A 25,756-nucleotide genomic window follows, 5' to 3' on the forward strand; every position below is an offset into this window, starting at 1 on the left:
TCCGCCGTCATTCTGCTCTGTAATTCTCACTCTCTGTGTTGACGAGGAAGAGATATAGCTCTAAGTTTTGGTCTAGGGAATTGCTGTCTTCACTTACTTGCACACAAACCGAATGGGAAACTGTCAACTGAGGGAAGAGTAGTGTTTTGGGGGGTGTACATCTGCTGCTGCTCATGTAGAATGTGAATTTGTTTCTTTCTTCTTCAGTGGATTCAATGTATTTTTTCTCCCCGTCTCGGCAGGCCTGTGTTCAAAGACGCGTCGGGAACTCTGGACAAAAGCGCTCGCTTCTCAGCTCTTTACAGACAGGACAGCAGCAAGCTGTCAGACGAGGACATGTTCAAACTGCTGACTGACGTCAGAAAGTAAGTTTTCCCCTTCTTTTTCTCCTTTCCCTCTCTTTGTTTCTCTTCAGCAGTCACTCTTCAGAAAATCCCTGTCACTGGTTTTGATAGTTTTTTTATAATTGGCGTTCCTTTCTCTCTTTTCCGAACAGGCCAGAGAAAATGGCCAAACTTCCCGTGATCTTGGGGAACTTGGATGTAACTATTGACAACGTGGCCCCTGATGTAACCAGTAAGCCCTCAAAATATATTTTTTAAGATTACTTATAACCGTCTATATGACTGATTTTGACCTCAAACCCTGTAACCTCCTCTTGCTTCCTTTTCTCCAGATTGTGTCACCTCCTCCTACATCCCTGTGAGGAGCTTTGAAGGGAACGGGCCGGGCAGCGCCCTCCTGGAGGTGGAGGAGTTCGTGCCCTGCATCGCTAAGTGTTCCCAACCCTTCACCATCTACAACAACCACCTCTACGTCTACCCAAAGCACCTCAAATATGACGGGCAGAAATCCTTCGCTAAGGTACCCAAGGATGCATATCATCACATCGGATTTAATGCCCTTAGGGATGGGACGATATATCGAAATTCGATATATTGTCCCATCCCTACTATCCCTTGTGCTACAGCCTAACTGAGCTTTTTGTTGAATGCTTATGTGATCTCCACAATCCATTGGCACATAAAATATCATTCCAATACATATGACTTATACTTTTTTTTTGGAGAGGTAATGCTTTTGTTTGGCTGACGTGCTTTTATGATGATTTTATGTTCCTGTTAAGCTGATGAGAGCACTGGCACAGGTTTAAGGACTGTTCAGCCAAGCAGCAGAGCTGGATAGAATTATCTTTACCCACAGCAGCGGCTTCTGATTAATACATTAATGCAGGGTTGTTGTTTTCCCTGGGTCAGCTCTATATAGGAAACCAACTCTCTTCTGTCTCTCTCTCTTCCTCTCTCCGCCCTCTCTCATTTTAAAGGAGATTTAGCAGTCCGCTCCCTTGAACATTTTCCTTATTTTATTGAGTCAGTTGGAGAGCTGAAATGGACAATGACAGGCACAAGACAGAAGGATCTGGCAGGAATTGGTTCCAGGCCAGTAGGGGTATAAATAAGTTGGAACTGGTTCTCTCTTCCCCATAATAATCTCGCGTTTTTCTTTTTTTTTGTCCCTCCTATTCAGGCAAGGAATATTGCAGTTTGCATTGAATTCAAGGATTCTGACGAGGACGATGCCCAGCCACTGAAGGTGCATTTACTGTACCACCAACTGCTGAACACACTCAATACTCAATTTTGTTACTTTATGGGCATGACTGTTTATCGGGAACAATGTTGCCAAAGCAGAATACAAAATGTAATATTCTAAAAACCAGAAAACAGCAGTTTATACATTCAAACCCTATTGAGAGGATTAATTATTTGGTTGAAAAACATGTACTATCTCTCTCTCTCTCTCTCTCTCTCTCTCTCTCTCTCTCTCTCTCTCTCTCTCTCTCTCTCTCAGTGTATCTATGGTCATCCAGGAGGTCCTCTGTTTACTAAGCAGGCCTATGCAGCCGTCCTGCACCACCAGCAGAACCCTGAGTTCTACGATGAGGTGAGAGGAGACATCCATCCATGCTTCATATGCTGCTTCTATTCTTTAATCTCTAATACAAAATTGCAATTGACCTTTATTAGTTTAGTTGATATCCATACGTGCTTAATACAAGTAAAATTAATGGCTGAAAACCCTCAATGGGGAAAGGAAGAGGCGTGACGCGCTCAGAATAAAAAATAATAATGCATTCATTTGTATTTAAGGCAACGCCTCTCATCTCTTCTCATGTTGTTTGAGCACGGTTCAACATAAATCCTCAATGGAAATGCTCCACAGGCGTTCTTCACTTTCATTTTCCTGAACAAAAGCTTCCTCTGTATCAGGGAACCAAGCCCAGGATGTGTGTTTTTTCCTCTCTTTCAGATAAAGATAGAGCTGCCTACTCAGCTGCATGAGAAGCACCACCTTCTCTTCACCTTTTACCACGTTAGCTGCGACAGCAACAGCAAGAAGAAAGACCTGGTGGAGGCTCCAGGTAGGCTGCAGCTTTCAGTCATCTAGGTAGTTGTAATTGGAGAAGTTGGTGTCCTGCTGAGGGAAGATGAGTATACTGGGATCCCAAAATCCAATATATTATAATGATAAATAGACTGTGTGAGTATACTAAGTGAGTATACTCAGAAAAGGAGGTGGGTATACAACATATACCTGCGTATACCCTCGACTGCACGATACAGTTCAATTAAAATGCCATGGTTTGATCACCATGTTGACTTTACAAAGCACTGCATTAATTCCCACACACACTGCATGTCTTCCCTGAAGCGTTCCTCTCTTATCTCTCTTTTCTTCACTTCTTCACTGTACCTGCTCTCGCTCCACAGTGGGTTCAGCCTGGCTGCCCCTGCTGAGGGATGGCAGGGTCATCATGAACGAACAGCAGATGCCCGTCGCCGCCAATCTGCCCGCCGGGTACCTCGGCTCCCAGGATGGCGTCACCAAGGTAACCGAGAGTGGTGGCGGGGGGGGGAGTAGAGGGGAGGAAGTTCTGGAGGGATTTGACTGTGCACTTTTAAGTCACGGATGTTAATGCTCTGTAAGTGAAACACTCAAGAGCCAAACACTTTTCCAAACCGGTTTTCAGGGGATTTAGTGAGGCCAAGACTATTTTCTCTCATTACTATAGGATCAGATGCAACCAATGGTTATTGGATGAGAGATTATCTTTCGATGTTTATCTTATTAGCTATGATTGGATTGGGACCTCATAGAGATCCAATAGGCTTTCACATCAAATGCCTATGAAATTTGATTAATATTCAAATGTAATCCATTAAAATTAACATTCACCCATGGCAACTCACCAGTGAGGCACTTCACAGCATCGTTTCTTTGAGGTTGGACTACTGGGTATACTGTAAATTTACATTAGTATAAATTAATAAAATGACTCATAGAATAAGCATTTTGGACTTAACTGCCTGTACAAGAAGCAATTTTCTGAAGCAAGATTAGCCAATAGTGAGCTTACAAGATGTTTTTTTGTAATGTAGTGGTAGGTTAAGACTGCCGCAGGAAAAAATGAACACAAAAACAAGTTTTTCTGTCTAGCTTCACTATTCCAGGGATTTATTTATTTAGCATTGTATTTATTCTGTTATGGATCCTTGCAACAGCCAGTGTGTCCACTGAAGTGTCTTTGAATAAGAAGCTGAACCTCTACCTGCATGCATGTATGTTTGTTTATTTTTGCATAGACATAGATGTTTATTGTTTTTTTTAGTACTTTAGTCCTAAAACTTTAGTACTTTTTAGTACAGAAGATGTTGAAGACCATGGTCCATCATGGGGCCTGTTGCATATTCTAATTCCAGTTTAAAATTTACTGGCATTTTAGACATTTTTATTGCAATTTTAAAATAAGATTTTGAGGTTTTCCATGAGAGCACAAAGCACACTTGCCAAGCATTTTGGAGGCGACTAATAACTTTTTGTGGTGACACAGTCTACGGATCAAAATAGACTCACAAATAAAAAGGCATGAATCAGTTGGCAATTCAATCCAATTTAAAGCTGTCTAAGAAAATGAACAGTGAAGCCATGTGGCCATTTTAAATCCTGTTTTTTTCCATCACCATGTTGTAGTTCAGCTGTCCTCACTGACTTGTCACACATATACTATATCATACGTGTTTTGACATTCCAGAGATGCCAATTTCCTTAAATTTCTACGCAGTGTGGATTTCATTCAGCATGCAGTGCAGTAATGTGTTTTGTCTTTGCCCATTTGTCATTTCAGCACTCTGGCCCAGAGATCAAGTGGGTAGATGGAGGGAAACCCCTGTTCAAAGTCTCTACTCACCTGGTTTCCACAGTTTACACTCAGGTAGTTATAAATATTTTCATCCATCCATCCTTCCATCTGCATGCATATGTACTGTATATGGACTGGATAAAAGCATCAGCTAAATGCCCTTAAGATGTTCACGAAAAATGGAATCAGTATTAAAATAATGATGCGTTCCCTTCAGGATCAACACCTGCATAACTTCTTCCACCACTGTCAGAGCATGGAGACGTCAGAACAGGCCTCAGAGGGGGAGCTGATCAAATACCTGAAGGTGTTCACAGCTATCACAACCACATTTCTTCCCTCATGTCTAATGCTCCAAGGAAAACACAACACACCCTTTTCTACTTGTTCTATCAAACACAGCCTCTCTTTTGCAATGCATCTTTGTTTATTTTTCTTACTTTCTTTATTTCTCTCTCTCTCTCTCTCTCTCTCCCCAGAGTCTCCATGCCATGGAAAGTCATGTGATGGTCAACTTCCTGCCCACCATCCTCAACCAGCTGTTCCGCGTCCTGACCAGAGCCACACATGAGGACGTAGCTGTCAACGTGACCAGGCAAGACGCACACACACACACACACACACACACAGAAGCATCACACACAAGCATGAAATACCTGGTTCCCAGTAGCAGAAAGCTATGTGATACAGCAATATTTTCTCTTGCATTAACTGCGGTCAGGATTGAGAATTCTATATTCGCTCTGTTTTAACAAGCTGAAACCGTAGAAAATTATAATAATGACGCTTTCATCCTGTTCTCATTCCAAAGGAGCCAGTTCCCCCCGCTTCTCTTCGCTCGTCTGAACCCTTTCAGTCATTAGACACTCCCACCTACGGCTTCCACACTGCATGCGTGTGTTTTATATCTCAGCTGTGGCGAGTCTTTGAAGCTCTGTAGGTAGTGTTTAAATGAGGTGTCGGTGCCTTAGAATAACTGTGTAACTCTTATCACAGGATTGTTCTTTCTAGCTGGCTTCGATTCCTCCTTTCTCTTTCTCTTATGTTTTTTGTGTCATTATCCATTTCTCTCTCTCTCTCTCTCTCTCTCTCTCTCTCTCTCTCTCTCTCTCTCTCTCGCTCTCTCTTTCTATCCAGGGTGATGGTTCATGTTGTAGCACAGTGCCATGAAGAGGGGCTGGAGCATTACCTGAGATCTTATGTTAAGGTGCAATATTATTCTATACTATACTATAATCATACTATAGATGATAGAATGTTTCTATATTTTATTATATAATATTTCACTATAACCATACTCAGTATCTTAACAGTTTAGGATGAAAAATGTTTGTATCTTGACTCTACTAGTACGCTACAACATTAATAATAAGAAGAATCATAATAATGTTTATTGCACTTTTCAAAACACCATTACAAAGGAGTAGATAAAAACAAAAAGCAATAAATATAAAAGCAATTCATAAAAAGCGAGGACAAAAAAAAAAAATACTCAAAAACAAGTCTATAAAAGTGAGTTTTACATATAAATACTGTAGTAGTACACCAGTAGCACAGTATGTATTTACTACTAATGTACTACTGTACACTTGCAATATGTGATTTTTGCTCTCTCCCCCCTCAGTTTGTGTTTAAGCCAGAGCTGTACACCTCCACCAATGTTAAAACAGTTCATGAAGAGCTGGCTAAAGCCATGACAGCCATACTCAAGCCATCCACCGACTTCCTTACTAGCAACAAACTGCTGAAGGTAGCCCAACTGCTGCTATTGGTTCCTGATCTGTATTTGTATGTGTATGAAGATTTTCATTCCAAAAAGAGAAGCGACTCCTATTCTTACAAAATGGCTGATAGTACAGAAACAAATTATGTTACTTTTTAAAGGATAAAGGGTAACTTAAGTCCTTATTGTTTTGGAAATGAACTTGCAGTATACAGTATACCACAGTATATTTTCATGTGTTGACTCAGTGTTTGTGTTGCAGCACTCATGGTACTTCTTTGAAGCTCTGGTGAAATCAATGGCTCAACATCTGATAGAGAGTGGAAAGGTCAAGGTAGGGCTTGTTTTGCTCTCTCCTCTCCTCCCCTCCCCTCCCCTCTCCTCCCCTCTCCTCCTTTCTCCTCTCCTCTCCTCTCCTCCCCTCCTCTCCCATCCCCTCCCCTCTCCTCTCCTCTCCTCTCCTCTCCTCTCCTCTCCTCTCCTCTCCTCTCCTCCCCTCTCCTCTCCTCCTTTCTCCTCTCCTCTCCTCCTCCTTTCTCCTCTCCTCTCCTCCCCTCCCCTCCCCTCTCCTCTCCTCTCCTCTCCTCTCCTCCCCTCATCTCTCCTCTCCTCTCCTCTCCTCTCCTCCTTTCCCCTCTCCTCCCCTCTCCTCCCCTCTCCTCTCCTCTCCTCTCCTCTCCTCTCCTCCAAGCTTTAATCCTCTCTTCCCCTTTTCTCTTTTCTCGCCCAGCTCTCGAGGAACCAGCGTTTTTCAGCATCGTTCTACCATGCAGTGGAGACCTTGGTCAATATGCTGATGCCACACATCACTCAGAAATACAAGGACAACCTGGATGCGGCTCGCAATGCCAACCACAGCCTGGCAGTTTTCATTAAGGTTGGCACTCCTCCCAGTACCTGCAATGCAGTATTGTGCTTTAATATTTAGATGAGCTTGAAAAATTGCTCTGTGGTCTGGGCAAACGTGAAAATGTGAAACATTATGGTGTTAGGAATAAACCATCTCTACAACAGATTGAATACGATTAAAAAAAACAATAATTCAGTTAAATTCTTTAATTTCCCACAAGCATAATTTGGTTTGCAGACTGGGTTTAAAAATAAATCACCACATCTGTTATGTTAGATTTATAATGCTGTTGTTCTGTATCTGTCCACTCACTACATTTGTTCACTTTTCACCCAGCGCTGCTTCACCTTCATGGACAGAGGCTTCGTCTTCAAACAGATCAACAACTATATGAACTGCTTTGTACCCGGAGACCCCAAGGTGAACAGGCTGAAGTTAAAGCTAATTTAAAGCCGTATACTGTACTTTAAGCCTCTTACGGGTTACACAGCACTTAATTTGTCAATGGAGATAGGTGGAGAAAAGGTATTACAGTAATGTTGGTTTTTCATAGTTTTTTGTGTTTTCTTTTCTTCCAGACTCTGTATGAGTTTAAGTTTGAGTTCCTGCGGGTCGTATGCAACCATGAACACTATGTCCCTCTCAATCTGCCCATGCCCTTCGGAAAAGGCAGAATCCAGAGGTTCCAAGGTAAAACTGCAGAACGTCACTTTTCATCTAAGCGGAGCACATCTCATATTCTCTGCATCCCATTCTCTTATCCCCTCTGCTTTGATGGCGTCCTATCTTTAATACAATGTTAATCCTATTGATTGATTGATTGATGCCCGCTACAGATCTTCAGCTGGACTATTCTCTGACGGATGACTTCTGTCGAAACCACTTCTTGGTGGGGCTGCTGCTGAGGGAGGTGGGCGGGGCTCTCCAGGAGTTCAGAGAGATCCGCCAGATCGCCATTCAGGTGCTCAAGAGCCTGATGATCAAACACACTTTCGACGACCGCTACGCTGCTAAAGTGAGTTTCTTCAGCTCCCAGCCGCCCTACTGTTCTGTTAAAGTCCTTTCTTTTTTATCAGAGCATATGTCAGATGTAGTATACATGGGAAGAGAAAGCCATTTGGCACATCATAGCTCATTCCTTGGCAGCCTTGTATATGCCACGGCCCAACGGGTATTTTCATATGGCACAGGTTTTGGATCAGTCTCTCTGAGTTTAAAAGGAATTGAGCCTGGTAAATTCTTTATTGGTTGGATTTAAGTTTGAAATCTATCTGAATTTCATAGTTTTATGACTCTATGACTCATGAACACCTATGTAATTCCAGAGCCAGCAGGCCAGACTTGCCACCCTCTACCTCCCGCTGTTCGGCCTGCTCCAGGAGAATGTCTACAGGCTCAACGTCAAGGAGTCCGCCCCCCTCGGCAACCACAGTGTAAGCCTGACACCTAGTGGTTCAATACTGAATAGCAGCTTGCATTCCTGGTGCCTGCGTAGTTAAACAAAATGACCTGCTGCCTCTCTGAATCTGTAATTATGTCCTGTACTGGATTAATCTGCCAGCTTGACTTGCCACTCTCTTTAATGTTTGCCAAGCACTATTAGCATCCTCACTTGAACTGGAAACCTGAATACTTTCTCACTCATACCTTGTTGCTGCCGCTTGCTTTCCGTCACCAGAACACCAGGGAAGACTCTCTGGTGCCGAACTCCATGGTGACTCCTCAGAAACCCGGGAGCTGCCTAGAAAACGCTCTTCACAAAGATGTGTTTGGGGTCATCTCCGGAACAGGTACAACCCCTCTCCTCTACCTCCACACAGAGACGGTACTTTAACCTCACTGGAGACCTTATGCCTCATCCTTACCTTGAAGGTGACCAAACGCCGTGAACCCAAGCTTATTTAACTTTAGAGGGGACTCATTTTACGAAAAATGTTCAACCAAAATGCACTTTTTGATTCAATAATTAATAATTGAGATACTACTACTACTACTACTAATGTTAGGTCACAAATGATAAATAAATAATTTCAAACATAGAGCAGGTGCGCCTCCTCTTGTGGCCCTTTTGGCTGGGTGCTCTGCTATCACTAAAACTAATAAATAATGAATAAATCATTTTTGCCATTACATAGGAACTTTTGACTAAACCCACACTTTATCGAACGTGTTAATATTGCATGTACTGAATGTGTTTTGTTCCATGTATGCTTGTGCTCTGTAGATTCTCCCTTGAGAGCGGTGAGTGATTCAGTTGTGTATGTCCTCCCCTGCGCTGACCTACAACAATGTGTGTGTTTGGTTATGCGTCCCTCTGTCCCTGCAGCCTCCCCCCACACTTCCACTCCCAACGTCAGCTCGGTTCACCACGCCGACTCCAGAGGCTCCCTGGTCTCCACCGACTCCGGCAACAGCCTGCTGGACAAGAGCAGCGACAAGACCAACTCCCTGGAGAAGGTAGAAGGACGGATGGATGGCTGGCTGAGTGACTGCTTCATTTACAATATTAATGAATCACTCCATTATTTAATAAAGGGTGTCTAAAGATGGTTGCACTCAGAGGAAATATAGAGTGTGTGGAATATTAAAATGTATGACTGGACTTCATGTTGCCTGCTCTTATAAGGTATTGCATCATTTCTGAGATACTGGAGGAAATGTGTATGTTTGTGTTCATTCTGTATGCGTCCATGTATCTGCTGCTGAGTTACTGTATGGTTTGTTACTGTTTGGTTTCATATCTGAGTTTCTCTACGCTAAAGGTTGAGAGTGTGTGACAGAGGCGTGACCAAGTCAACTTTGCTCGAGTCCCAAGTCAGTCTCAAGTCTTGAGGCACAAGTCTCAAATCAAGTCTCAAGTCTAAATGTAGATTACCAAGTCAACACCAAGTCAAGTCCAGTCCAGTATCAATTTAATATCTTAAAGAAAACTAAATATCTCGGATTTTTCAATGCAATATGGTTTTAATAGGATAAAAACTTGGTAAGAGCATCATGAGTTTGATTTCTATAATCAGTTTCAACTTCAATAAACTCAATCATTCCATACAAAATCAGAAAACAGAATTTAAATTCAGTCGTCTGGAACAAATCTCATCACTTTCAATCTAAGTCATTTACACAAACACAAGATCTTTTGTCAAGACTTTAGAAACCTTTTCAAGTCATCAAAGTACAAGTCAGAGTCAAGTCCCAAGTCACCAGAACCCAAGTCAAGTCAAGTCTCAAATATTCTCTTCATGCATCAAGTCAAGTCTCAAGCAATTAAAACTGTGACTCGAGTCTGACTTGAGTCCCCATCTCTGGTGTGTGAGTGAATCAAGTTTGCTCTCGAGGTTAAACGTTATTGAGGTAGTATGATTGCACAGCACACCCACCGACTTTCATCCTAAGTGTTTCCATTAACTGCACCCTCGGGAACCCATCCTCTCCTCCCACACCCCTCCTCCCTGCTCTATAACTCCCAACCCCAGCCGAGGGAGAGGTTTACCAGGAGGCACTCGGTCAACGTGCCCCCCCTCCCCCTGGACCCCGAGGAGCGAGGCCCACCTCTGAACCGCGCCGCCAAGCGGGTCACCATGGACTTCTCCCTCCTCACCGTGCCGCTGCCTGACCTGCCGCAGGACACTGACAATGATAACGACAAGCCAGCTGCGGGCCAGGCTGCTCCAGCTGTAGGGGTGGATGGAAATAATGAGGAAAACATTCCTATCCAAGTATTCTGTTTGACCCCCAACCCCTCCATCCCACTCTGACCACCTTTCCCGGAATTGTACAGAGTTCAGCAAACTGCCCTTTAGAATATTCAGGAAAACAGTCTATATGCAAATATTGGCTGCTGTTTACCTCATAAGACAATACAGTAAGTGCCAGAAAGCTTAGACAATCACAGGAAAGTGTTTGAAAGTTAATGTGGTATCATTTTCTGTGATTGAAAACCTTCCTGGCTTTATGAGAATGATCAAGATTCAGTAAACCCCACCCGTCTGGTGCTCCAAGCAGTTTCAAACAAATGCAAAGACACATTTTTACTTTTTTTTTTTTTACCCAGGTTGGATTCATTGGCTGTGGTCACTTTGTTTGTTTGAATGGAAGCTGAAGGGGGTTTTGTTGGATTCAAATTTGCGGTCGGGACATAAAGTACACTGTGGTTTGCAGATATCTGTACAGTACATCCAAAATCCAACTCCTCCTCTCCAGAGTGAGTGTCCCACATGAGGGAGTGTGTGTGTGCTGTGCTCTCCTGTTTTTTTTTTACTGATGGGTCTTTCCCATTTACTGTATCTCCTGTAATGTAACTGTAAATGTGTTTCTTCAAAGCTGCTATAGATGTTGCAGTCTCAAAGCACAGAGCTGCTGCAACAACTGTACTTTTTTTTTTTTTGTCTCTTGTGCGCATTCCCCAAAGAAAATACTTGACATTTCTCATCTCTGAAGTTTGGGTTTTGCAGTGATGTTTTTTGATGTTTGGATTCTGGGTTTTTCTATGACTCTTCTATGCCAGCCACTTCGGGTGACTCATCCTGTTTCTCTTTCATTTGTTCTCTCTCTCTTCGTCTCCCTCTCTACCTCCCATCACCAGAACCAGTGCGCATCGGCTCTGGGCAGCACTGTACTGCGCTGTGACAAACTGGACCGGGACGAGATCAAGAACCTGCTCATGTGCTTTCTGCATATCCTCAAGAGCATGTCAGAGGGTAAGACAGCCTGTCTCACTCTCTGCGTTTAGGAGTCTATCCCAGTTTAAGAAGGAAAATAAGTAAATGTACAAAACAGAATTATGGTTTTAGAGCCTTAAAAAGAAGGTTCAAAATGTTTTGATTTTTAGAGGCATGTCCCATTGATCTGAAAAGCTTTCACTCATGCCACAGTTTTATGTCTGAGAAATGGATGGAATTCGTGAGCAATGCTAGTGCAAGTCAATGGAGAATTGAACCATTACTCTCAATATTTCATACATGCTGTCACACAATTTAGTTACTTTTTCTTACTATTGCTATCATGTCTTATTTTTTTGTTTATTTCCCTCAGAGGCCCTGTTCACATACTGGAACAAAGCAGCTCCCACTGAACTAATGGACTTTTTCACATTAATAGAGTAAGTACATAGCTATACAGCATTTTTGTGAATAGATATGCATATGGTTCAGACCTGGGTCAAATCATAACTAGAAATAATTCTTAGCATTTGTTTTAACCCACTTAGAGTACCAGATGGGTAGAGTGTGTCACCTAAAAATACAATGAATGCCAAAAGGTGTGGAGTATTCGGTAACATTTATTTCACTCTTTTAAGAGAGATGAAGAGTGTTCAGCTAGCTCTTTTTCTATAGTCTATCATTGCCAATAGTCGGCACCTCTTTGGGTGTGCGTTCTACTATTTTTTGATGATACACCAATACCTCTAAGACTAATTTTTTTGTGGTTTTTCGTAGTTTTTAGTAGTTTAACAACTTTAAAACAACTAATAAGGTGCACAGAGAATGAATAAATAAGGAATAAAAAATACTAATGGTGATTGGTATGGTTGTAGTAATAGCTAAGTTTGAACTGAATGTAAGGTGATGAGTCTAGTGATGTTCTCTTGCTGAGCTCCACTTGTTGTGTTTGTCCCACAGAGTCTGCCTTCATCAGTTCAGATACATGGGGAAGAGATTCATCGCCAGGTACAGTGAATGTTGCTCTGTTGAAGGAAATATTGTAGCTTGAAGTGAGATGTCATCTCATATCTCCAATTTCCAATCTATATATTAATTCTTGAACTGAAACTAACCGTGTTGATAATCTGCATTGAAGAACTGACTCACACCCACGCACAGACTCACAAACACCGGATCCTTACTGAGTCTTTTAACCCTTGCTTTTGGTGTGTTCTCTTGGCTGTAATGCTGCTGGCAAGTTGTTTTGTGGTTAATGCCGCGGCCCCAGGCCCCTCCTGCATGGGTAAGAGCTTTCTCTCTCCCTCACTTTGCTGCCATTTTTCCCTCATTACCACGGCCCAGACTTTCTCAGTGTGTCCCCGGCCATTCATTTGTCTGCTCTGTGTTTTGTCTGACTTCTTTCCGTTTTCGTTTGATCCATACATCCCCAGTGAGGCATCATTATATTGCCCTAAACCCTTTGCAGTGTCATCTTGAATGATATTTGAAAAGTGCGTTAAAGTTTTCCACGGATGACGGTGTTGTTGATCAAAGTGTTCATCCGATCCTTTTGTGTTTTTTCATAAACATCCTGTCCTGTGACGATAGTTCAGTTGACATACCAGTAACTGTGTCTTCTGTTTCTCCTTGCCCAACAGGAGCCAAGAGGGGGCGGGGCCTGTGGCTCCAGACAGGAAGTCTCTGACTCTGCCTGTGTCTCGTAACAGGGCGGGGATCCTGCATGCCCGCCTGCAGCAGCTGGGCACTCTGGAGAACGCTCACACCTTCAACAACAGTAAGCCCCTTTGTGGTTACTGATGACTTTCATATGACAAATAGTGGAATCATTTCAGTTTCCTCAAGTGTTTTCTTGAGCCTGTACCTGGAATGTGAGATGAGCTGGATCGACTCAGTTTCCCCCCCTTGTTCCAGGCAAAATGAATCACAGAGGCACATTGGGAGGATTTTAAATGCTCTTATAAGTCTAGTTTTGTTACATAGTAAAGAATGAACAGCATTTCTAAAGCCAAAGATTTTATGTATGAGCACTGAGCACTGAGGGCTTATACGTGGTGTTTCAATCTAAAATTAGATTTGTAAAAAAAAAATACATCTCCTCTTGCTGGCATGGCAATTAAAACTCATTTTGTAAAAACATTTACATTTTAAAGCCTTTGCCTACTAAATTCTAATATTTTGAGGATATAATCATCTATATTTTTGAATGACTGAGTTCCCTCATTTGCCAACTTTTTCTTTATTTGCATGCATAGTTGTTTTTGTAATGAAGCCCTTAAAAGGGGAATTAGGTAATCTGTGACCTTAACAACCTCTACTGGCAGCCAGTAGGAACTGCAACAACATTGACTGGGCTGGAAAGTAAGTTTTGAAAGCCAGAAATCTCAGCAAAAAAACGAACTTATTGCCCCTTTAAATTGATATCAATAACATGGAGCTTGTGTGTGTGCTTTATGTGCAGTGTACTCTCATACGGACGCAGACGTGAGCAGCCAGTGTCTGCTGGAGGCCAACGTGGCGACAGAGGTCTGTCTGACTGTGCTGGACACACTCAGCATCTTCATCATGGGATTCAAGGTATTGCTCTAACAGCCCGCAATTGATTCACAGTATGGATTTGGCGTGTTGCAGTTTGATGTCTGTCTGTCTCTTTCTTTAACTGTTGTTCATGCTCGGTAGTTTTCCTCCATAGTGATGTGTGCTTGTTGACATCCTCCTGTGTCCTCAGACCCAGTTGAGTTCGGACCTGGGCCACAACCCCCTGATGAAGAAGGTTTTCCAGGTGCACCTGTGCTTCCTGCAGATCCCCCAGTCTGAGGCCGCCCTCAAACAGGTCTTCACCTCGCTCAGGACCTTCATCTACAAGGTGAAAGGATCGTGAAGAAGTGATTTTACTTAAGGAGTTGCTAGAGAAATTAGGATTGGGATTTTGTGATGAATTCATAAGATGTTCATACATATCTTGTCTTCTTAGCTTTTACTTGATTACCTCTTCTCTTCTTGACATTGTCTTTGTTGTTTTGCCCCATGCTCTATTTCCTTATTTCCCATGTCCTGATCATATTTCCCTTACACCTCTCATTTCCCTCTATCATCCACCTCACCCTGTCTCTCTCCATGTTTCCCTCCAGTTCCCCTGTACGTTCTTTGACGGCCGTGCAGACATGTGTGCCTCTCTGTGCTATGAAATCCTGAAGTGCTGTAACTCCAAGCTGAGCTCCATCCGCAATGACGCAGCCCACCTTCTCTACTTCCTCATGAAGAGCAACTTCGACTGCACCGGCCGCAAGTCTTTCGTACGAACACACCTGCAGGTGTGTGTGTGTGTGTGTGTGTGTGTGTCTGTTTGAGTGTGTCTAAAGATGTGTACATGTTTTTTTTTCTCTGTTTGCATGTAGCGTGTGTCTATGTGTCTCTGACTGTGTTTGTCTGTGTATGTAACCATGTCCTTGTGTGTTGTAAGTCATAGATTAGTGCAGTGTTGATTCTGTGTGTCCCTCTTCTCCACCCATCCAGGTGGTAATTGCTGTCAGTCAGCTGATTGCTGATGTCATCGGCATCGGAGGAACCCGTTTCCAGCAGTCCCTCTCCATCATCAACAACTGTGCCAACAGCGACAAGAACATCAAGGTGAGAGGAGGCCACCGCCTCGCAGTGAAAGCAAATACACTTGATCAGGCCATTAGCTTTCCCAGTTTTGCTACTCTCTATCACTGATAGTGATTCAACTTATACCCTGTTCCTCAGTAACTAAAAAACAAGATGAATCCTACATTAATACAAGCCTCAGTACTTTTTGAGTTCATAAAATTATGACTGTGACCATTTCCACCTGTCTCTCCGTAGCACACGGCGTTTCCCTCGGATGTGAAGGACCTGATGAAGCGCATCAGGACGGTGCTGATGGCCACGGAGCAGATGAAGGAGCACGAGAACGACCCGGAGATGCTGGTGGACCTGCAGTACAGCCTGGCCAAGTCCTACACCAGCACCCCCGAGCTCCGCAAGACCTGGCTGGACAGCATGGCGCGCATCCACAACAAGAACGGAGATCTGTCAGAGGTTAGCGGCAGGAACGCGGTCAACAGCTTAACTTTCAATTGGATGGAAGTCAAAATATAAAGTGAAAACTGCTACTGAATGGTCAACGATAAAGAATCCAGTCCAAATTATTTAATTCAAGATACTATGTTTAATCCTCTTTGAAAATTACGTTTTTGCATTTAAAAAAGAATCAAAGAATCAACTGGGAACAAGTCAACCTAAACAGTGAGGCAATGTCTTTAAGATAGCCAGTTTTTAAAGGAACATTTCACTTGATAAGGCATTGTCATGCTAACCATCTGAATTGTCTATTTTATCTGCAGGCAGCCATGTGCTATGTGCATGTTGCTGCTCTGGTGGCTGAGTACCTGTGGAGAAAAGGTGAGTTTGAGGATAGAGGAGTGTCTGTGTGTGTGTGTGTGTGTGTGTGTGGGGGGGGGGGTGTCCACTGGTAGCAGTATGCTGCCTCTACAAAAATAGCTACTGAACATTTGACCTCTGTTCCAACACTTTTTATGATCCTCATTAACAGACATCATATAACAAGTTACTGGGAAAGGTTTACACAGTTGGCATAAGATGAGCTCAGAATAATCGTTTAATGAACTAAGTGAAGACTGATTTGACTGATTTGTGGTGTATAATGCAATATTCTGGGCAATAAAATAAGATATATGTGAAAGTTATTGATCCTACATCTTATGAAAGTATAGATTTTCCCTTACAGTTTGATGATTTATTGTATTCTCTTGTAAAGCGTAATCTGAAATATTTCCTGGCTTTTATGACTCTTTTAGTTTGTTTTCCCATACTGCTCAGTTCATTGAGTGGGAATAATTAAGTGAGCACATCCACACATTTTGCTGTGGCCATATTCCACTCTCTCTCTCTCTCTCTCTGTCTCTCTCTCACACACACACACACACCCACACACACACCCCTAATGCCACCTAAGCACTTGTCCAAGGGTCATCTGTTCATTTCGATATTGAAGACACACTGCATTCTCTAGATAAGATCCCTTGTTAGGTTTCTTCACACATTAATACTGTGGAGCTGGACAGGACGTGGAGGTTATGTGACAGGCTTTTATGATATCTAGTCTCAGCCAACAGTTCAGCACTTCATTGTCAGGATAGAGTGTTAAGAGTGGGTTGAGCTCCCTCTTACATCCCTACTTTAAAGCCTATGGCATAACACAGGGCATATGAGGCATCTTACCTGACTTTATAGCCCTTACTGTTATCCTTATAGTGAATTGTTGGTGGGTGTGGTGTTGGCAGGCATCACATGTTGGAGTTTAAGGGTTTAATATGCAATATAATATAATAGATTGCTATTTTCCTCCCAATCTCTAAGAGCAACAGACATTCCAGCAGATCCCAACAGTCTCAAACACAGTGTGGTTCTCCAAGCACAGTGTCATCCTTCTTGTTACATAGAACTACTCTTATTTATTCTAATAAGAGTGGGTGCTAGCTTTTTTTTTCTTTATGAATTATCAAGCACCAAATAGTCAAGATAGGGGTGATCTGCAAAAGTGCATCAGATAAAACTTATACTGTGGGTTTTTAATCAAAGATCACCCCTATTTTATACATTTAAGGGTAAAAATGTAAAGGCATAGCAAACATGGATGTGTGATTTCTTAATTTTTTTGTTTTTTTGTTACTTTTAGGGGCAAAATAAACATCTTTTTCACTGTTTTTTTTCCACTCATGCTGTGTCTGTGTCCCTCTGCTTGCGTATGTTAGGTATGTTCAGGCAGGGCTGCTCGGCTTTCCGTGTCATCACTCCAAACATCGACGAGGAGGCGGCCATGATGGAGGATGTAGGAATGCAGGATGTTCACTTCAATGAGGTAAGGCCTTCTATTCTATTCTATTCTATTCTGTTGTATCTGTTAACCCAGCTGCATTGAACAAGCATTTAGGATGGCATTTTGATTTCCTCATTGGGATCATGCGCAACACATAATGACTGTCAAGGAGAGCTCTTATCTCTGTAATGAGTATCAATTGCTCTTTACAGTTAGAAAATGAACTAAAAAATATTGCATACTCTAGACTTTGGCATGGGGCTTGGCACATCTGTTGTTTCTGTAGAAAATAACTGAGCCAGCAGCAGTAAAAACTTGAGAAATCCGGCAGGGGTTCAGTGTCTTGCTCAGCGACACTTCAGCAGGTGCAGATATTTGCCAACACAGAGGCTTGAGTCCAGGTACTCTTTCAAAATTTCAGCCATCAAAGATAACCCCATGAAATTGAAAGTGAGCAACAGAAGAAGCTGTAACTTGTAAGCTTTTATGAGTTGGTCAACAGATCTTTAGGCAGCGCGATACGCTTTTACCCTCCATCTGTTCTGAACACCTTTCGTTTTTATGAGCCACACTCGGTGTCATCCCCTCGTAAAAGGGAGGAACATGACAGGTCCATTTCCTCCCCCCATCTGCTGTCTCTGCCGGAAGCTGTATTTACAGTTCAACATCACTAAAGCAAGTGAAATGTCCCTCTTTGGGTCCGTTCAGTTCTCTAAGCTGAGGCTGCAAAGGAGAGAGGAGGGGAAAGTTTAATGAGGTTTATGGAGTTTAATAGGTTCACCGTTATTGTGTGTGTGTGTGTGTGTGTGTGTGTGTGTGTGTTCAGGAGGTGCTGATGGAGCTGCTGGAGGAGTGTGCTGATGGCCTGTGGAAGGCGGAGCGGTACGAGCTCATCGCTGATGTCTACCGGCTCATCATTCCCATCTACGAACAGCGCAGGGACTTTGAGGTAAAAACTGTGGACTGGAAATGGGTCATGGGATGATTTATGAGGTGTCTCTACATGACAAGAGTGGTGTTATCATTATAGCAGCCTGCCAGGAAAATTTGGCGTGTATCCCAGATTGACAAAGTTATAAGAATCGCTCCAATAGATTATACAGTACATGATATCTATCCAACATATCACTGTTGTGGGATGAAAACCAAAATGTCAGCTTTTCAGGACCTAAGAAAAGCAGCTTTTAGCTTCACCACCATGCATTTTTCAGTTTATCTAATTGGTTTTGAAAAGGTTTCATGAACCAAAGGGTTATAGAAATTTCTCAACCCATAGAGCAGCATGTAATCCTTCATCTGTTAGTTCAGTCGCTAACATTACTGTATTCTTCATAGAAAATATGAAGGCAGCTGATCAACTAGGGAGCCAGAGAACTGAGATCACATTCAAATAAACTGATCATTCATTAGATCTATACATCATCGCCACAAATACACCATAAATTGTCCAGAATCTGTACTTGTTCCTGTCCTATAACTTTGTTATGAGTTTGATGGTACTTACTATGATGTATACTATGAATTTACATTACATTATGATTCATGCCAGTCTAAAAAGTGGGTAACCTGGGTTTAGGTGAGTTTACCCTATCTCAAAGTGATTAAAAACACTTCTTAGATCTTCTAATCTCTTGTATATCTGTGTTTTTTGTGTACCAGAAACTGACCCATCTGTATGATACGCTGCACCGTGCCTACACTAAAGTGATGGAGGTGATGCATTCTGGCAAGAGACTGCTGGGCACATACTTCAGAGTGGCCTTCTTTGGACAGGTAAGGTGACAAGGCTCCCACATTGATGTCCACTCCTCCCACTGTGACACCAGTGCAACACAACACATTGTTATTATGTCTTCATTAATGCAGTAGAGGTAACTAACAGTTTTTGCATAACATGAATGCTAATTCAATCCATAATGTTGATAAAAGCATGATTGTCATCTTAACTCGCCTCTTGCATGCATGCATATACACACTACCTCTCTCACACACATACATACATATATCAGAACTCTCTTTTTTAATATTCATTTCTCTGCTTCTCTCTTCCCCCTCCAAGGCTGCGGTAAGTGTGTGCAGGTTCTGGCTGTGTGTGTGTTGGTCTGACATGCTCTTCCCTGTCCTTAACATTTTGCACTACTTTGAGCTTGACAATAAAGCTAGAATTTGCTGGTGTCTTTAATTTTGCTTCAAAAGCTGCTCCCATAATTCCAGTCTTGGGGACCTACTGAGTGGCAAATTTTTCCTCTAGCATCCTTGATTCAACCAATCAATGGCTTGATGATTAGTTGAACTATGTACAGCAGGTGGGAAGAATTTGGGTCCCCAAGATGGCAGAATAAAAATAGTTTTACTCTGCATACTCTGCATACTCTGCATAGATTGTTGTGTTTCACTAAAAAGTGAAACACAACAATCTGCAGTCTTGGACCAGCTGTATTTTATGCATCATTACTCCTCTTCTTTGCTGCTTTTGACTTTTTTTCTTCTAGCCAAGGCAGTTGCCAAAGGCTTCTCTGTATAAAGTGTGTTACCATTCGCAAATGCAGATGCCAAAGACAAAGAGCTGCAGCTTACTAAGAATAGCACAGGCTGGCACATACGGTAGATGTTATTTTTCACTGTGACCATATGTGTTGCTCTTGTTAACCTGCCCATTAACCTTTCCCTTAATCAGCCATTTTACCTCTGGGATCTCCTTTTAATGATCATGCTGCCTGTCAGTTTCCACCCACACACTCGTCCCTGCACCTTTCCGCACATACTTCCGGGCATCTGCCATTTTCATTTGGTATGACTGATTAGCTGTTACGTATGCTCGAATATCAATCTATAGGTTGATATTCAAGCATACATAACAGCATGTTTGAAGTATACTTGATACTTTCTTTCCCTCTTTGCTGCATTGTATAAAGTTGTTTTTAACCACATTAGCTTATATATGATTATAGTTTATCCAACGTCATATCCCTAAGTTCTTCTCTTCCTTTTGATTGGTTTCCTTTTCAGGAGCTTTTGCTTTAAGTAGCTTACTCAAATCTCTCACACAGTATGTGTTCTCTTTGACAAATTATGGATAATAATTACCAGATAATGTGTAATTTTTCCATATGCCGAGGCTGCACATACTGTGTAAGACACTCGCAATCGCATTTTTAGCTCTATAGGGATTATCAGTCAAAACTTGAAAAAGAATTCCCTTTGCACACTAATGTTGCTTATTTTCAGCACTATGGGTTTTGGCTTTTAAATACATTGGCACAAAATGAACAATGTAGCAGGTGTAAAGCATCTTTTTCAAGGTCTGACTTCTGTCTTACTCTGAGAACCTAAAGCTCAAAGCTCAAGATGTGAAAAGAGCTTTTTTTTTTAAAATAGCTACAGATTGCAGCGCAGCTCAGAATGAAAGAGTTAATTGTTATCGCTCTCGTCTCTGACCGCTCTCCTCTCCTCTCTTCTCCTCTGCAGGGGTTCTTTGAGGATGAGGACGGGAAGGAGTACATCTACAAGGAGCCAAAGTTCACTCCGCTGTCTGAGATTTCCCAGAGGCTCCTGAAGCTCTACTCCGACAAGTTTGGTCAGGAGAACGTCAAGATGATTCAGGACTCTGGCAGGGTGGGGTCGAATTTGTGTGTGTGTGTGTGTGTGTGTGTGTGTGTGTGCATACGTGTTTATATGGCAACGGCAGACCCTGTCAGTTGTGCAATGCTCTTGAAAACATGTTATTGTAGGTTTGTAGTGCAGAGTTCAGGGACAGCGTGCAGAACCTCACGGTTATGTAGAAGCGTGGAAAAGTACGCTTCTACTGTTACAACATTTTCCGCTGTGATAAAATTCCTTTTAAGTTAATCTTTATGTGTTAAATTGTTTCCTAGTAGTACTTTATTATAGTCCTTTATTATAGTAGCTAGCTGAAAACTTCCTGCATGGATTTACTTGTAGATTTATACACTTTGAGGCACAATTAGAGGCAGAGTCACTTTAAATGCATACAATAAATATAAAGGAAATTTACATAGAATACGCATACAGTAGGCAGTAGACTACACATATCACAACAAAAAAGCATTACTTCTATCACTATCACTATATGCATTGTTGCATACACTCAGCATATACTTTCATGTACTTGTTGTATAATGACTCCACACATATCATAAAAAGGTTGGGTGGAAACATGGAAACAACATGGAAATATCTCCAGAATATCAACATTTCAGGAACTAAGTAAAGCAGCCTTAATTTAAGCTTGACCAATGTGCAATTTAGAGTTTGTCCAATGGGGTTTGGAAAGGGTTGAAAGGTTGAAAATGTAAAATCTAAACTGAAGTTGCAAGGTTTTCACACGACAACAACAATATCTTGATACTGTCCATGTTTGGGTCAAACCAAAGCATCTTTGTTTCCTCTGCACCCGCAGGTGAACCCGAAGGACCTGGACTCGAAGTACGCCTACATCCAGGTGACCCACGTCACGCCCTACCTGGAGGACAAGGAGCTGGAGGACCGGAAGACCGACTTCGAGAAGAGCCACAACATCCGGCGCTTCGTGTTCGAGACGCCCTTCACCGTGTCGGGCAAGAAGCAGGGAGGGGTGGAGGAGCAGTGCAAACGGAGAACAGTTCTCACCAGTAGGTCTCACAGCGCCGGCAGTGATTTGTTATGAGAGCAGTTTAGACTCCTTCTCAGCGGGAGGTTTTATAGTCGTGTTCCTCTACCAGTGAATACCACCCTGCATCAAGGAGCTGCTACCCTGCCTGAAGCAATTTCACTCATAGAGGGAGGAGAGGGAAAAAGTACTGCAGACATACAGTAGACTTAATGAAATGAATAACAGCCATTTTCAAGCCAAGTGTGGACACATGGTGATGTGAGCTCATAAAACCAGAATCAGATCTAAAGAATCAGATCAAAATGACAAGAATAACCATAGCCTTGTGTTCATTGAGGAGTTTTAGTGTCACATGGTCTGTATGCTGTTTCAGCGATCTATCCGCCCCAAAAACAATTCTGAGGGGAAAACATGCTACATAGGGCTCAAATTTTGGGAAATAAATGTTATTTAGGCCTACAATCTTTACTCATGCATTTTGAAAGGTTGCTTTACTCTGTTTTACTCAGTCCCACATGACGCAGGTGTTTATCAGTGAACCCACTCAAGTCTAGTCAGCCAGTCTTATCTTATCAGTTGCAATATCAGGAAACACAGAACAAAAATATCTTCCTGTCAGAAAAATCTTCCTGGTAGCTGTCTGTTATTGTTGATTAGAATGACCTTCCATAGGTGTCTCTCTTTAATGTTAGTGAGCTGAAGTGTTAATCAGCTCAGCCTTAACAAGGCGGGGTTTATTACCGTCCCGTCCACCTCATCCCAAAGTTCAGCCGTTATCTTGCCTTGTTAATAATCATGCTGACTGATAGTGACTTGGCTGTATGACAGAAGGACTCACTCATTGATTGTGTTTAAATGTCCTGGATAAGGTATTATTTGCAGTAAGCAAATACGCATTGGCATATTTTCTAAATATCTCTGTATACATGAAAAAACAGAATATTCTGAAGATTACCATGGAAACAGAACTCACATAGACCACAAAACCAGCAGTAAACAGGAAAAGATGTTTACATGCCTCAGTATGCAAGCTAATACCAGCATATTCCTGCTATCATATTTTGTGTTTTGCATTATTGGGATGTGTGTTTATCTGCCTATCGTGAACAAGCTATAGTGTTTGTAAGCATTAGTTCTTAAATGATTGAATATCCTGAATAACATAATACAGAGTATCCTTCATATCTGAATATTAATGTGCATGTAAAACCACTCATTATTCCATCATTTCTTGCAGGATTGTCTCTTGCAGGATTTTCCACATTTGTATAAGGTTTTTCCCAAGGTTTACATATTTGTTGTTGATTTCACTGTCCTTTTTCTGCAACATTTTCCTTCTGCTCCATTTTTCTCTCCTTTACCCCTCTGATACAATTTCTCTTCACTCTCTCTCCTCTACTTTCTCCAATTCCTACCTTTGACCCCGTTGACCACACCCTGTTCCTCTCTGTCCTCCCCTTCCTCCTTTTCTCTCCCCATCTCCCTCCAGCCACCCACTGTTTCCCGTACGTGAAGAAGCGCATAGCGGTGATGTACCAGCACCAGACGGACCTGAGCCCCATAGAGGTGGCCATAGACGAGATGAGCGCCAAGGTGGCCGAGCTGCGGCTGCTGTGTTCGGCCTCTGAGGTGGACATGATCCGTCTGCAGCTCAAACTGCAAGGGAGCATCAGTGTTCAGGTACAGATGACCAGGTTATACTCCATCCAGTCAGAATAGAGTCCTCCTGACCCAATAAAATATCACATTGTTATTTAAAGGGTTGCAAATCTTATATACATTAAGGACTCATTACATGCATTTTTGGCAATAATATCATCCTCAACAAGTACAACAAACAAACCTCCAAACTATGTATTTCCTCCTATAGTGAAAAGGTATCCGAATGTATTCATGATAACTTGTCATGTTTGAATCATTTCAATGCTTATAAACCAATGTGTTGCATGATCTTTGACCTCCATTGTCTTCCAGGTGAATGCCGGTCCGCTAGCCTATGCCAGAGCCTTCCTAGACGACAGCAGTGCCAAGAAATACCCCGACAACAAGGTCAAACAGCTCAAAGAGGTCTTCAGGTACTGATCATGGACGGAAGCATCCGCATATAAAAAAACCTCCTTCCTTCCACTCCACATCAGCTTTGCCTCTTCCTTTGTCTAACAGAGACCTGAAATCAATTTGAGTCCAATGTAGTTGTCATAGCCTCCCATTCTAAACTATGATGCTGATGCTTGTTTTTTTGTTTTGACCTACATGTATCGATTGTACATGTAACAGAGACTTGCTGTTTTGAATTTAGAAGTTGTTTCATTGCCTGTCAGTGTAGTGTCTATGGAGATCTGCACTTGCAGATCTACTTCAGTTACATTACACGTGGTTTATGAGCTCTCCTACCACTTTATCTCCCTGTTGACTGTATATTGCTCCAGATACGCTTTTACTTAAAGGTCCAGTGCAATGAGAATTGCATTTCTCTATTTCATGGTATAATTTAATAAAGAATCTGTTAATGTGAAGTTACCCAAATTATTTTATCTGTCAGCATTGTGGAAATTTGACTAACAGCCTTTTGAAAATATCACCATCTGGTTGTCAACAGAATCAAACAGATTTAGAATTCCAATCTTCTTCCTGGTGTAAATGATGTCACCTACACCCAGGTTTTGATGAATGCTGTGATTGGTCAACAGTATGCATAGTTAATCAGGTGTCCCATAGTCTGTCTGACAATATCCAGTCAGCTACTTGCCAAAGTAGCCAAAATCGCTGTGCCTCCATTGAGACTCTCTCACTCAGTCCTGCAAGCTTTCTACCATCTAACCATCAAAACCTGAAAAAAATTATGCTCAATGTGTTAGAAATCAACATCAAACTTTTCCTGACTGAGTTGAAATCATTGCACTGGATCTTAAATAATATTCTAATATTAAAATGTTTGTGTATTTCTCTTTAGACAGTTTGTGGACGCCTGCGGCCAGGCGCTGGGGGTGAATGAGCGGCTGATCAAGGAGGACCAGCAGGAGTATCATGATGAGATGAAGGCCAACTACAGGGACCTGGCCAGGGAGCTGTCCAACATCATGCATGAACAGGTGGGGCAACAAGCAAGGCAACATACAGGACCATAACCTGCTTTGAGTACCAGGTGAATGTGGTTTAACACATCTGCGCTATTCAGATAGTGTCAGGTAAGTTTTCAGTCACAGAAAAGTCACAGAAAAGTATGCTAAGTTATCTGGTTTCTGACACACATTGTATAAGCCCCGCCCACCTGGCACCTAGGTAGGCTAAAACAAGCTATAAAAATATATAGTATTTGAACCAGGTCTGATGTGAATATATAGAGCTTTTTAAGTCCTCAAAAGAATTTGTGTAGCTTTGTTATAACACACCTCTGCTAGTATATCTAGCTGCCAAGTGATACTCAGACTAAGCCTGAGCAAGACTTACTAACATTACACACAAACATGCTGGGCAGGATGGTGCCCAAACAGATGGAATCCTGTCTAACCGATTCAACTAATAATTTGAATCACTGAGAGCTTACATTCATGTGAATGTGAATGCCTACAAAAAGTAAAACTAACCTTGCTCTCCCACACCAGTAAATCATCTTGTCTATGTGAGACACCCGTATGCTACAAAATAGAACAAAAAACACAGGACAGGAATACATTTAGGAGCATCATACTTTGAATTTTGTCACATATAGCTCATAACACTGCCAGGATTAGGGGTTTGGTTCCTTCGGGGACCATCCAGGCTGGAAATGCATGCTCTCATGTTCCTGTAAGGTGCTTTGGATATGCCACATGTTTAAAAAAAATGCTGTTTTTCAGTATTTTTGGT

The 25,756-nt window shown here is 42.1% G+C and overlaps 1 protein-coding gene across 1 annotated transcript in view; it reads left to right on the forward strand.

Moving 5' to 3' along the window:
- dock9b (dedicator of cytokinesis 9b) overlaps positions 1-25,756 on the forward strand; it is a 50,415-nt gene that overhangs the window by 23,009 nt on the left and 1,650 nt on the right. Inside the window, exons 14-51 of the mRNA XM_078290986.1 lie at positions 243-365; positions 497-576; positions 677-864; positions 1,528-1,593; positions 1,852-1,944; positions 2,311-2,422; positions 2,772-2,890; positions 4,187-4,273; positions 4,419-4,508; positions 4,681-4,796; positions 5,339-5,408; positions 5,826-5,951; positions 6,187-6,258; positions 6,655-6,801; positions 7,111-7,194; positions 7,353-7,464; positions 7,611-7,789; positions 8,100-8,207; positions 8,453-8,564; positions 9,101-9,231; positions 11,357-11,471; positions 11,806-11,872; positions 12,393-12,440; positions 13,073-13,209; positions 13,894-14,009; positions 14,161-14,298; positions 14,564-14,746; positions 14,949-15,062; positions 15,279-15,494; positions 15,800-15,857; positions 17,231-17,337; positions 18,122-18,244; positions 18,955-19,068; positions 20,764-20,910; positions 21,716-21,926; positions 23,397-23,587; positions 23,882-23,982; positions 24,861-24,999. Of these exons, the coding sequence (XP_078147112.1) occupies positions 243-365; positions 497-576; positions 677-864; positions 1,528-1,593; positions 1,852-1,944; positions 2,311-2,422; positions 2,772-2,890; positions 4,187-4,273; positions 4,419-4,508; positions 4,681-4,796; positions 5,339-5,408; positions 5,826-5,951; positions 6,187-6,258; positions 6,655-6,801; positions 7,111-7,194; positions 7,353-7,464; positions 7,611-7,789; positions 8,100-8,207; positions 8,453-8,564; positions 9,101-9,231; positions 11,357-11,471; positions 11,806-11,872; positions 12,393-12,440; positions 13,073-13,209; positions 13,894-14,009; positions 14,161-14,298; positions 14,564-14,746; positions 14,949-15,062; positions 15,279-15,494; positions 15,800-15,857; positions 17,231-17,337; positions 18,122-18,244; positions 18,955-19,068; positions 20,764-20,910; positions 21,716-21,926; positions 23,397-23,587; positions 23,882-23,982; positions 24,861-24,999 (4,540 nt within the window). The remainder of the gene's footprint in view (positions 1-242; positions 366-496; positions 577-676; positions 865-1,527; positions 1,594-1,851; positions 1,945-2,310; positions 2,423-2,771; positions 2,891-4,186; positions 4,274-4,418; positions 4,509-4,680; positions 4,797-5,338; positions 5,409-5,825; positions 5,952-6,186; positions 6,259-6,654; positions 6,802-7,110; positions 7,195-7,352; positions 7,465-7,610; positions 7,790-8,099; positions 8,208-8,452; positions 8,565-9,100; positions 9,232-11,356; positions 11,472-11,805; positions 11,873-12,392; positions 12,441-13,072; positions 13,210-13,893; positions 14,010-14,160; positions 14,299-14,563; positions 14,747-14,948; positions 15,063-15,278; positions 15,495-15,799; positions 15,858-17,230; positions 17,338-18,121; positions 18,245-18,954; positions 19,069-20,763; positions 20,911-21,715; positions 21,927-23,396; positions 23,588-23,881; positions 23,983-24,860; positions 25,000-25,756) is intronic.

The sequence above is a fragment of the Centroberyx gerrardi genome, chromosome 21, assembly GCF_048128805.1.
Source record: "Centroberyx gerrardi isolate f3 chromosome 21, fCenGer3.hap1.cur.20231027, whole genome shotgun sequence".
Taxonomy (NCBI): domain Eukaryota; kingdom Metazoa; phylum Chordata; class Actinopteri; order Beryciformes; family Berycidae; genus Centroberyx; species Centroberyx gerrardi.